The sequence below is a fragment of the Salvelinus fontinalis genome, chromosome 2 (genome assembly GCF_029448725.1).
Source record: "Salvelinus fontinalis isolate EN_2023a chromosome 2, ASM2944872v1, whole genome shotgun sequence".
In the NCBI taxonomy this organism is placed as follows: domain Eukaryota; kingdom Metazoa; phylum Chordata; class Actinopteri; order Salmoniformes; family Salmonidae; genus Salvelinus; species Salvelinus fontinalis.
In genome coordinates, this window is record NC_074666.1 from 7708431 (window position 1) to 7722294 (window position 13864).

Below are 13864 nucleotides of genomic sequence, written 5' to 3' on the forward strand. Positions count from 1 at the left end.
TTGGGTTGCACTGAGCTGAGTGAGGCTGACATTTATCCAGCAAAGGGATAAAAGAGAAAGAGGAGAGAGTGACTGAGAGAGATTAAGGAGGGGAGAGAGAGCAAGGAAACCCTCTCAGACATGCAGGAGTATCCACTCAGACAGTGTAGATGCTCAATGAGGTACACAGATGACTCAGGTTATACACTGGGGCTCAGTGAAGTACACAGATGACTCAGATTATATACTGGGGCTCAGTGAGGTACACAGATGACTCAGATTATATACTGGGGCTCAGTGAAATACACAGATGACTCAGGTTATATACTGGGGCTCAGTGAAGTACACAGATGACTCAGGTTATATACTGGGGCTCAGTGAGGTACACAGATGACTCAGGTTATATACTGGGGCTCAGTGATGTACACAAATGACTCAGGTTATATACTGATGCTCAGTGAGGTACACAGATGACTCAGGTTATATACTGATACTTAGTGAGGTACACAAATGACTCAGGTTATATACTGATACTTAGTGAGGTACACAGATGACTCAGGTTATATACTGGGGCTCAGTGAGGTACACAAATGACTCAGGTTATATACTGATGCTCAGTGAGGTACACAGATGACTCAGGTTATATACTGATGCTCAGTGAGGTACACAGATGACTCAGGTTATATACTGATGCTCAGTGAGATACACAGATGACTCAGGTTATATACTGGGGCTCAGTGAGGTACACAAATGACTCAGGTTATATACTGATACTTAGTGAGGTACACAGATGACTCAGATTATATACTGGGGCATACCACTGCCTCCCTCACTCTACATCTCTTACCCATGCAGAACATATAGCCCTACAGACCAACACACAGAAACACCAACATATTGTAGAGTACTCATTTACGCAAAAAAAAACATATTAATTAATACATTCCATTCCTACACACACCAACACATTCCATGATTACGTGTTCTTGGAGAATGACTGTCTACAAGTAAGCTCTTTATTCCAAGTGAAATGTCAGAAAGATGAAATTCACATCATCCAATACTGCAGGTGCCGCCTTGTGGCCATCTATAAAAGTCTACAACGCAGTATGCAGTTAAAAAATCTACAACCATGACAAGAGAACTGCTGATTTAAACAGACACACATTTAATCAATGAGACATTATGCAATATTCATATGAAAAGAGACAGCTAATGTTACATTTGCAAAGTTACCTAAAATTAGCAATGTCTGATTTGTAAATCAGCATAAAACTACCTCATTATTTTCAGTTTACAATGTTTACAGGTGCTTCACAAGTCAAGTATCACCTTAACAACATCAACTTAATAACATCCTCTTAACAACATCATCTTAACAACATCATCTTAACAACATCATCTTAACAACATCCTCTTAACAACATCATCTTAATGACATCATCTTAACAACATCATCTTAATAACATCCTCGTAACAACATCATCTTAATAACATCCTCGTAACAACATCATCTTAATAACATCATCTTAATGACATCATCTTAACGACATCCTCTTAATGACATCATCTTAATGACATCATCTTAACAACATCATCTTAACAACATCCTCTTAACAACATCATCTTAACAACATCATCTTAATAACATCCTCGTAACAACATCATCTTAATAACATCCTCGTAACAACATCATCTTAATGACATCATCTTAATGGCATCATCTTAATGACCTCATCTTAATGGCATCGTCTTAATGACATCATCTTAATGACATCATCTTAAGGACATCATCTTAATGTCATCATCTTAATAACATCATCTTAATGACATCATCTAAATGACATCATCTTAATGACATCATCTAAATGACATAATCTTAATGACATCATCTTAATAACATCATCTTAACGACATCATCTTAATGACATCATCTTAATGACATCATCTTAATAACATCATCTTAATGACATCATCTTAATGACATCATCTTAACAACATCATCTTAATGACATCATCTTAAGGACATCATCTTAATGACATCATCTTAATAACATCATCTTAACGACATCATCTTAATGACATCATCTTAATGACATCATCTTAATAACATCATCTTAATGACATCATCTTAATGACATCATCTTAATGACAACATCTTAATAACATCATCTTAACATCATCTTAACGACATCATCTTAATGACATCATCTTAATAACATCATCTTAATAACATCATCTTAATGACATCATCTAAATGACATCATCTTAACGACATCATCTTAACGGCATCATCTTAATAACATCATCTTAATGACATCATCTTAATGTCATCATCTTAATAACATCATCTTAATGACATCATCTTAATGACATCATCTAAATGACATCATCTTAATGACATCATCTTAATGACATCATCTTAATAACATCATCTTAATAACATCATCTTAATGACATCATCTTAACGACATCATCTTAACGACATCATCTTAACGACATCATCTTAATGACATCATCTTAATGACGTCACCTTAATGACATCATCTAAACGACATCATCTTAACGACATCATCTTAATGACATCATCTTAACGACATCATCTTAATGACATCATCTTAATAACATCATCTTAATAACATCATCTTAATGACATCATCTTAATGACATCATCTTAATAACATCCTCTTAATAACATCATCTTAATGACATCATCTTAATAACATCATCTTAACGACATCATCTAAATGACATCATCTTAATAACATCATCTTAACGACATCATCTAAACAACATCATCTTAATAACATCATCTTAACAACATCCTCTTAACAACATCATCTTAATAACATCATCTTAATGACATCATCTTAATGACATCCTCTTAATGACATCATCTTAATGACATCATCTTAACGACATCATCTTAACGACATCCTCTTAATAACATCATCTTAATGACATCATCTTAATGACCTCATCTTAATAGTATCCTCTTAATAACATCATCTTAATGACATCATCTTAACAACATCATCTTAATAACATCTTCTTAATGACATCATCTAAATGACATCATCTTAATGACATCCTCTTAATAACATCATCTTAATGACATCATCTTAACAACATCATCTTAATAACATCTTCTTAATGACATCATCTTAATGACATCATCTTAATGACATCCTCTTAATGACATCATCTTAATGACATCATCTTAACGACATCATCTTAACGACATCCTCTTAATAACATCATCTTAATGACATCATCTTAATGACCTCATCTTAATAGTATCCTCTTAATAACATCATCTAAATGACATCATCTTAATGACATCATCTTAATAACACACACATGGGATCCTTCGAGGTGTTGTGCGTCACGGCCATATATCAAAGCAGCAGACATCTATCGTACAGAAACACAGACAGGTGGACACATTCTCTTACAGTACACACACACACACACACACACACACACACACACACACACACACACACACACACACACACACATTTGTGGGTACACACACTAATGCACAGAAATATAAATAGCAGTGATGTAGCTACAGTTTGGTGACTGATTCTGTATGTTCCTGTGCTCGTCCATCAAAACACTCATTAGAGTCTCTGGATGGAGGGAGAAAATAAAGTGCAAAAACACCACATTAGAAAAGAGGCAAACTAGTGAAAGATCATCTCCAGTTGGTCATTTCGAGAACTTTTGACGTCAATATCCTTTCAATCCACTCTAGTTTAGTCTACTTCTCCCTCCTGGCCTGCTCTTCTACATAGTTTTCATTTAGACATTGGTCTGTGCTAAAACTCTAGCTACATCATTAAAGAGGCAGACAAGTTGAATATATACTGGCATATATACACATTGAGTGCAATACATTTACACTAGTTTCCTCCTTGTCTTTGTAGTTCTAATTATTTGTAGTTTAAATTGTTTGTAGTTCTAATTGTTTGTAGTTCAAATTCTTTGTAGTTCAAATTCTTTGTAGCTGTAACTATTTGTAGTTCTAATTATATGTAGATGTAATTATTTGTAGTTCTAACTCTCTGTAGTTTTAATTCTTTGTAGATCAAATTCTTTGCAGTTTTAATTCTTTGTAGTTCTAATTCTCTGTAGTTTTACTTCTTTGTAGTTCAAATTCTTTGCAGTTTTAATTCTTTGTAGTTCTAATTCTCTGTAGGTTTAATTCTTTGTAGTTCTAATTCTCTGTAGTTTTAATTCTTTGTAGTTCTAATTCTCTGTAGTTTTAATTCTTTGTAGTTCTAATTCTCTGTAGGTTTAATTCTTTGTAGTTCTAATTCTCTGTAGTTTTAATTATTTGTAGTTCTAATTCTCTGTAGTTTTAATTTAGGCACTGGTATGCTTAACTCAGAAGTCTCTTGCTGCAGAAGTCCAGCAGCTGCCAGGCTCACACCACCTCCTCAAACATGTTCTGAAGGCTGCTCTTGCCATGGATGTCCTTGAGGTGGCGCCGGAGGCCTGGTTTGTGTGCGAAGTGGATGGCGCAGTAGTTGCACTTGTGTGGTTTGTCCCCTGTGTGGAGGTTAAGGTGGTCTTGCAGCGTGGCCTTCTGGGAAAAGGTCTTGTGGCAAAGCGGGCACTGGAATAATAGTATAGTAATAAAATAATAATATATGAAATTTAGCAGACAGTTACATCCAAAGCAGATTACAATACATTACATACAAACAATACTAAAATACATCTTATACATCTCACAACCCTGGCATTGACAGCCCCACACGCTTACCAACTGAGTCACATAGGAGCTTGTCAAGATGCTCAAAGTGCTTTAAACACAGTAAAGGTGGAGGGATGTGTTCCACTCACCTGGAAAGGCTTGACCCCTGTGTGAACCCTGATGTGTCGGGTGAGGTTGCTTTTCTGGCTGAAGCTCTTCCCACAGAGAAGACACGGGTAGAGCCTGTGTTCCTTTAGGTGTCCCACGTAGCTGTCCAGGTGGTGGAACCCTCGGTCACACTTCCTGCACAGGTAGGGTCTCTGGAGGAGCTTCTCCTGCCCCCGTCCTGAAAACTCTGCCCCCGTCAGAACTCTGAAGGAGGACTCGGGAGACCCGCCCCCAACCCCCTGCATATGACGAGCAGCAAGCATGTATATGTCCTCTCCAGAGTCCCCACCCACTTCCTGGTCCTGGGAGCTGTCAGCCAATCCTGAACTGCTGTGGTCAGGACTTCCTGCTGGGGGGAAGGTCCTTTTCCTATACTCTCTGCATGGCGTGGGTGGGCGCTGTTTGCGTCTGTGGGCGCCCGTCGGGTAAGGGTACGGGCTGTAAGGGTACGTGCTGTTAGTGTGTACCATGTTGACACTGTCCAGAGTGTCTTCTGAGGTCAGGCTGTGGTCCCTGTCCTCTGGGTCCTCCTGGGTCTCCCCCTCCATCTCCCCCTCGTCCAGACATGCTGAGCTGGGTTGGGGTTTAACGCTGTCTGGTGGTGGTGGAGGTGTCCCCTCAGTCTCTGGGCTCCTCTCCAGCTTCAGGTGGGCCAGGGTGGGGTCCAGGTACTGAGAGACGGCCTGGGCACACCTCTCCACCACGTGGCTCATCTGCAGTGCGCTCGCTGCCGTCAGATAGCTGACCAGCTCCCGCAGAGGGACCTCCAGGTGGCCTGTGTAACAGGACAGGAGCAGCCGACGGCCCACCTCCGCACTGGGCACCACGGTCACCAGCAGCTCCCGGCTCCCCTCGTGCAGCAGGAACTGGTCCCGGAGGAAGGCAGAGGAGGCCGCCAGAACCACCCGGTGACCCGGGAAGCGGAACGACCCTGATCCGAGGACGAGGGTGACGTCACAGAAGCGTCGGTCCTCTCTCAGCAGGCTCATCTTTTGCAGGATGGAGTCATGGTGGACGGGGCTGGAGAAGCGGAACTGAAGTGTGTCTGAGAAGGACGATGACATGGTGCTGGTGCTCTTCTCTCTCTCTGTAATTACAATGTTATAACATCCTCATTACATAGTTGTTACTGTTTATGAGGGACCTTTCTAGTGACACAAAACGTATTTTGCTTGTAAATATATTTCTCATCGTTTTTTTTATAGACGAGATATTTTATTTATCTAAAAGTTACAGGCCAGTCAATGACTGAAAATGTGCTTTTTCTCATGTGGGGATCTTGTATCTTCATGACGCGTGCTACTGCATATCCGACAATATCAACTGAACAATACGTTCGAAAACAATCTGGTCATGAATTACAGACAGTGTATTGTTGTCGTTGAATGATGCAGCAGAAGAGATTGCATATTTCAAACTCGCCTGATATGAGTATGAAGTAGAGTCCCTAGTCTACTCTTCTTCCTTCTCCTGAATACAGTACGTAGCCTAGGGTGGGTGACGAATTATATGGTGTCTATAATTGTGTAGGCTGACAAATGTCTGTAATCATCCCCGCATCTCTGAAGCATCATCAAGCGAGCACCGCTCATTCACAAAAAAAAGAGAATCGCTTGCGGATCACTTCCTGTTTCCTGGGCGTTCCAAACGCACGCTCTTCGTTTATTGTGCGCAGGAGCGCTTGATTGGTAGCGCATGCTGAAATACCTTAGTCCCCTCAGACAGGTGATGAGAACACTAACGTTAATATTATGTCATTCCTACGATATGTTTGATATGCGCTGGGTTTCTAAAATTGTTCCACCTCATGCGGCTCTCATTTAATCCTCAGATCATGACGTAATTATTCTTCATCATGTGTGTCACTCCTGCAACCTAGTATAACAACACAGTTAGCCTACAAGGTATTGAAGATAATTCACCTAATATACCTTTGTCTTTTATAATTTCATCGACCTACTGAATACATGTAATGGAATATGATGAAATAACAAAAGTAGCAAAAGTAACGGTTGTATTATTTATCTGCTGTCATGTCAAGGTTTCACCACTAGAGGGCAGTCCACACAAACAATAGAGCAGCCATTGAGGTAAGCCAATGATCAAGTGTCTGCTGTAAATGACTACCTTCACCAGATGAGAGACACACTGAGTCCCTACAATATATCTGCTTGATTCACAAAAAATAGATTGAGATGATTGTGTGTATATATGTATATATACATCTCAGTCTATCTGGCTAGCATTAACTTAATACTTTTTCTTGCAGAATTTGCCTTAGGGCGTTATATTTGTAGCTACAGTATATCCCCTGAAGCATTCTTGTAATTTCTTTCCAAATTAGGTTATTATTATTATTAAACCTGTATTTGGACAGGGAAGCTATACTGAGACTAGGCTCTCTTTTTCAGATGAGCCCTGCGAAAATACATCAAACATATATATACAACATACAATATACAAAATTACAAAACATATGAAGAAAAACAGGCACATTTTTCAACATAGAGGTCTCTGATCATCTCTCTGAACTGACCAAGGGGGACCAGAAAATCTCATTTCAAAGAGCTCTGTGAGTTGTTCCACATAAAGGCAAAAATGTAGGCTAGGTAAGGAGCTGCCAAGGAAATAACAGTTCAATGCAGTCTTTTATCCCCAAGCCATAAGACTGCTGAACAATTAATCAAATGGCCACCTGAACTATTTACATTGACACCCCCCCCCCCCCCCCCCAGCTGCTACTGTTTATTATCTATGCACAGTCAATATACCCCTACCTACATGTACAAATGACCTCCACTAACCTCTACCCCAGCACATTGACTCGGTACCGGTACCCCCTCTATAGCCTTGTTATTGTTCTTTCATTTTTTCATTTTTATTTTATTTTTTCATTAGTTTATTTATTATAGTTTATTATAGTTTATTTCGTAAATATTTTCTTAAAACTGCATTGTTGGTCAAGGGCTTGTAAGTAAGCATTTCACAGTAAGGTATACTACACCTGTTGTATTCAGCACATGTGACAATTACAATTTGATTTGATTTGAATTGATAGTTGGTCAAGGCGAGTGCTGGTCAAACAGGTGGAAATGGGATCGGGAGCACAGCTGTCCATGTCGGCTAATCATGGCTGTGGTTGAACATCAAAACCCAGCTCTCTTTTAGTCTTAAATGCCTTTGTTGTTCTGACAACAACCATAGACGTTTGATTGTTTCTCTGACAATAATAGATAGTATATTCCTCAAGGAGCTAATGGCTTGAAGGAGAAACGCCTGTAACTGGCCTAGTCTGATGATGCTACAGTCACTATCTTGCCTTGGGGCTTACAGGCAGTTTAAAGTTGTGAATGCTACATTATTTTTGTGAATATTGATTATTCGTCTCGTTTAAAAACATGCATTTTCCTCTATCTGAGTATTCAGACGAGACTGTAGAATAGATATATATCATTATAGGGGTGGTAGGTAGCCTAGTGGTTAGAGCGTCGGACTAGTAACCGAAAGGTTGCAGGATCAAATCCCTGAGCTGATAAGGTAAAAATCTGTTGTTCTGCCCCTGAACAAAGCAGTTAACACACTGTTCCCTGGTAGGCTGTCATTGAAAATAAGAATTTGTTCTTAACTTAACTGACTTGCCTAGTTAATTTTTTAAAATAAAAAATAGGTCACCTGGAACTGGGTTGGAGCTGTCCTCTGAGGTAATACTGGGAACATGTGAGTCAAATAGTCCAACAGTGATGACACAACCCTGAAGGGACCAAATACTGTGAGAGGTTCACTTCTTCCTGGCCTTTCCCTGATCTCACCAATCCACCAGACCTCATAAGATCTGTTAGGAGCCACCTGGAATCATAGTGACTTCAAGGCCAAACGATTAGGACTTTTCTCCACTTTAGGGTGGACTGTCTCAATCCAGTCAGCCTCTCACAAGCTTCTCTGAAACTGTAAGGGCCTCAACAACACACCTGTCACCCTCTATGGGTGGGTTTTCATTAGTAAAATATGTCTAGTGAGATCTACTGTATCTCTCTAAGTGCAGGTCAAAAAGGCTTCATAATAACAGCTTCTACCCCCAAGCCATAAGACTTGAACAGCTAATCAAATGGCTACCAGGACTATTTGCCTTGTCCCCACTCCCCATTTTTACACTGCTGCTATCCTCTGTTAATATCTATGCATAGTCACTTTACCTCTACCTGCATGTACATATTACCTCAATTACCTCGACTAGCCTGTACCCCCACACATTGACTCTGTACTGGAACACCCTGTATATAGCCTCCACATTGACTCTGTACCGTAACCCCCTGTATATAGCCTCCACATTGACTCTGTACCGGTATCCCCTGTATATAGCCTCCACATTGACTCTGTACCGTAACACCCTGTATATAGCCTCCACATTGACTCTGTACCGTAACACCCTGTATATAGCCTCCACATTGACTCTGTACCGTAACACCCTGTATATAGCCTCCACATTGACTCTGTACCGTAACACCCTGTATATAGCCTCCACATTGACTCTGTACCGTAACACCCTGTATATAGCCTCCACATTGACTCTGTACCAGTACCCCCTGTATATAGCCTCCACATTGACTCTGTACCGTAACCCCCTGTATATAGCCTCCACATTGACTCTGTACCGTAACCCCCTGTATATAGCCTCCACATTGACTCTGTACCGTAACACCCTGTATATAGCCTCCACATTGACTCTGTACCGGTACCCCCTGTATATAGCCTCCACATTGACTCTGTACCGTAACACCCTGTATATAGCCTCAACATTGACTCTGTACCGTAACACCCTGTATATAGCCTCCACATTGACTCTGTACCGTAACACCCTGTATATAGCCTCCACATTGACTCTGTACCGGAACACCCTGTATATAGCCTCCACATTGACTCTGTACCGTAACACCCTGTATATAGCCTCCACATTGACTCTGTACCGTAACACCCTGTATATAGCCTCCACATTGACTCTGTACCGTAACACCCTGTATATAGTCTCCACATTGACTCTGTACCGTAACACCCTGTATATAGCCTCCACATTGACTCTGTGCCTTAACACCCTGTGTATAACCTCCACATTGACTCTGTACCGGAACACCCTGTATATAGTCTCCACATTGACTCTGTACAGGTACCCCCTGTATATAGCCTCCACATTGACTCTGTACCGTAACACCCTGTATATAGCCTCCACATTGACTCTGTACCGGTACCCCCTGTATATAGCCTCCACATTGACTCTGTACCGTAACACCCTGTATATAGCCTCCACATTGACTCTGTACCGTAACCCCCTGTATATAGCCTCCACATTGACTCTGTACCGTAACACCCTGTATATAGCCTCCACATTGACTCTGTACCGGTACCCCCTGTATATAGCCTCCACATTGACTCTGTACCGTAACACCCTGTATATAGCCTCCACATTGACTCTGTACCGTAACACCCTGTATATAGCCTCCACATTGACTCTGTACCGTAACACCCTGTATATAGCCTCCACATTGACTCTGTACCGGAACACCCTGTATATAGCCTCCACATTGACTCTGTACCGTAACACCCTGTATATAGCCTCCACATTGACTCTGTACCGTAACACCCTGTATATAGCCTCCACATTGACTCTGTACCGTAACACCCTGTATATAGCCTCCACATTGACTCTGTACCGTAACACCCTGTATATAGCCTCCACATTGACTCTGTACCAGTACCCCCTGTATATAGCCTCCACATTGACTCTGTACCGTAACCCCCTGTATATAGCCTCCACATTGACTCTGTACCGTAACCCCCTGTATATAGCCTCCACATTGACTCTGTACCGTAACACCCTGTATATAGCCTCCACATTGACTCTGTACCGGTACCCCCTGTATATAGCCTCCACATTGACTCTGTACCGTAACACCCTGTATATAGCCTCAACATTGACTCTGTACCGTAACACCCTGTATATAGCCTCCACATTGACTCTGTACCGTAACACCCTGTATATAGCCTCCACATTGACTCTGTACCGGAACACCCTGTATATAGCCTCCACATTGACTCTGTACCGTAACACCCTGTATATAGCCTCCACATTGACTCTGTACCGTAACACCCTGTATATAGCCTCCACATTGACTCTGTACCGTAACACCCTGTATATAGTCTCAGGCAGGCAGACAGACAGACAGACAGACAGACAGACAGACAGACAGACAGACAGACAGACAGACAGACAGACAGACAGACAGACAGACAGACAGACGCGTATGATTCATGAGAACAGTCTGGTTACATCTCATCCAGGTAAAACACAGATCATAAGGTATTGTGTCTGAGGTCACACTTCAGGTATTTTCCCCATCCTTAGTGGTCCATTAGATTACGAGGACCCAAAATATAATGATGTGGAGAAGCATGCCGAGACCTGTTTCTCTATGTCTGTTGAGTTGTAGAAAAGAAATGTCTGGTCAGTATCACAGCTTTGACAAGCTGGGTCAAGTTGTAGTAATTATTTACCTTTCATATCGGGACAAGGGATTGAAGATGAATGATATATTGATATAACTATGGTCTAATTTGTTGACGGGAGCCTCTTAAGAAACAACAATAGCCTCAGACTTCCAAGACCTTATCTGACCTCCGGAGAAACTCGACTGTAGGCAGAACCCAGACAGAGAGACAAGGGAAGGTGTTGTTCATCACCACCATAATAATAATAACAGTCATTGCCAAACATTACTACACAGTCATTATTACACAGTCATTATACAGGCCTTAATCTGGCTCATCAATAAGGCTTGCAGAGGCTCATGTTGTGGTGCACCACCCAGACAGACACATCTCCTTAGGACAGGTGTGTCACACACGACTGCACACACAGGCAGCGTGTACATGTTTATAGTGTCTTCTGAAACACACCTGTCTCTCTGTCTCTCATCCATGAGTTTATGATAGATAAATGCCTATGACAGACAGACAGACGAACGAACATCTGTCATAGACGTCTGTTTATCATAAACTTATGAATGAGAGTGGGACGGAATCTCTCCTATACTATGTCTGGCTGAGTCCTCTCAGTCTGCCTCAGCTCACGCCATGCCAATAGTAGGGTTTAACAGATCTCTGAAAGTGGCCGTTATTAAGGATGGAAGGAAGGAGAAACGTTGGGCTGGGCACATAGTGTGGCGCCCACCCTCATCAGTCAGTCCCTTCTCTGATGTGTGTCAGGGAGCTTAGAGGGTTTGTCGCTGGGAAAGTCCCACACACACCCTGATCTCCTCAGCCCGTGTGGCTTGGATGGTACAGTAGAGGAAAGAGACAAGCAGACACACTCATATTTCCAATAATCGTTCATTGTGACAGTGATTAGTGTCCAGAGAGACAATCACCTCCCAAGAAGGGCTCAATGTCTGACTGTGACCACTCCCCTGTGTTGATGGAGAGCTTTTGAAGCAACACACACATACATAACTATACAAGACCATACATGAGTATACATGATCATACATGACTATCCGGGTCTGTGTGGGTCTTTGTGGGTCCTTGTGGGTCTGTCCCGGTCTGTGTGGGTCTGTCCAGGTCTGTGTGGGTCTGTGTGGGTCTCTGTTGGTCTGTGTGGGTCTGTTCCGGTCTCTGTGGGTCTGTCCGGGTCTGTGTGAGTCTGTGTGGGTCTGTGTAGGTCTGTCCAAGTCTGTGTTGGTCTGTGTGGGTCTGTGTGGGTCTCTATACACAGAGACCCAGACAGACCCACACAGACTCACACAGACCCACACAGACGCGGACAGACCCACACAGGCTCACACAGACTCACACAGACCCGGACAGACCCACACAGACCCAAACAGACCCACACAGACCCGGACAGACCCACATAGACCCACACAGACCCACACAGACCTTGACAGACCCACACAGACCGGGACAGACCCACAAAGACCCACATAGACCCGGACAGACCCTCACAGACCGGGACAGACCAACAAAGACCCACACAGACCCACACAGACCTGGACAGACCCACACAGACCGGGACAGATCCACAAAGACCCACAAAGACCCACACAGACCCGGACAGACTCTCACAGACCCGGACAGACCCACACCTACTTACAAACAGCCCTCTCCTACCGCATATTTAGACACATTTTTTGCTTTCACAGATTATCTTCCCATAAATAACTGATGCCAAGGTGACAGCATAATGGTTTCTGCAGGTAATGAATATGTAATTACATCTGTGTAGCTCAGCAACACACTGCTTTACATTCACAACAATGTATTTCAGCAACAGCTGACTTGCATTTGATGGAGATCATGAACTTGTCATTGTAAAAGCTGTTTGTCTGTTGAAGTCAGTCAGTCATTTAGTAAAACATTATTTAGACAGCACCTCTGTCATACCTCACAACCCAAAACCAGAAAAACCACCCTATATACTTAATGAAACACCTAAAGGTTTTTCCAACGCAAAGATTAACAGACATCAAATCGATGACTTCATTGTTCAGAGATTGCATGGCAGTCTGCCTTTAAACATATGTGCACACAAATTGCTGTGCAGGGACCTCTAAGTCCAAGCAGCATTTACTAAATGTCTCTGATTACAAGGTAAAGTATTCTGGTGAAAGATTGGATGGCATTTGCATTATTTGACTTCAACGTTAAAGTTGATTAAAGGCCATAAGTACAACAAGCACATCAAATCAAATCGAATAGTCTTACTAACCTTTCATCATTACAAAGTGTGATTAGCTAAGTGCTATGATGGATGAATAGGTTTGGAGCATTAATCAGAGCTGTCAGACAGACGTTTAGGCTCAACATGAAGGTAACCTTGCAGTGTTGTATGCATGCCTCCCTACTGCACAAAGCTGTCATCACACGCACATGAACAGGCACAGTTATCTCCACTGACGTGTCATTGTGCTCATCAGGCTACGTAGTAGACAGGGTAGTTTCATGGTTTTACATAGAAGTCATAGA

General features: G+C 42.0%; 1 protein-coding gene across 1 annotated transcript; it reads right to left on the reverse strand.

The window, feature by feature from the left end:
- Positions 1-1127: 1127 nt before the first annotated feature.
- Positions 1128-6568, reverse strand: LOC129811047 (zinc finger and BTB domain-containing protein 26-like). The gene is made up of 3 exons (XM_055862161.1): positions 6275-6568; positions 4834-5939; positions 1128-4603 (listed from the first exon to the last, which is right to left on the reverse strand). Exons 2-3 carry the CDS (start codon positions 5914-5916, stop codon positions 4412-4414), a joined length of 1275 nt encoding a protein of 424 aa, XP_055718136.1. The 5' UTR covers positions 5917-5939; positions 6275-6568; the 3' UTR covers positions 1128-4411.
- Between the last annotated feature and the right edge of the window lie 7296 nt (positions 6569-13864).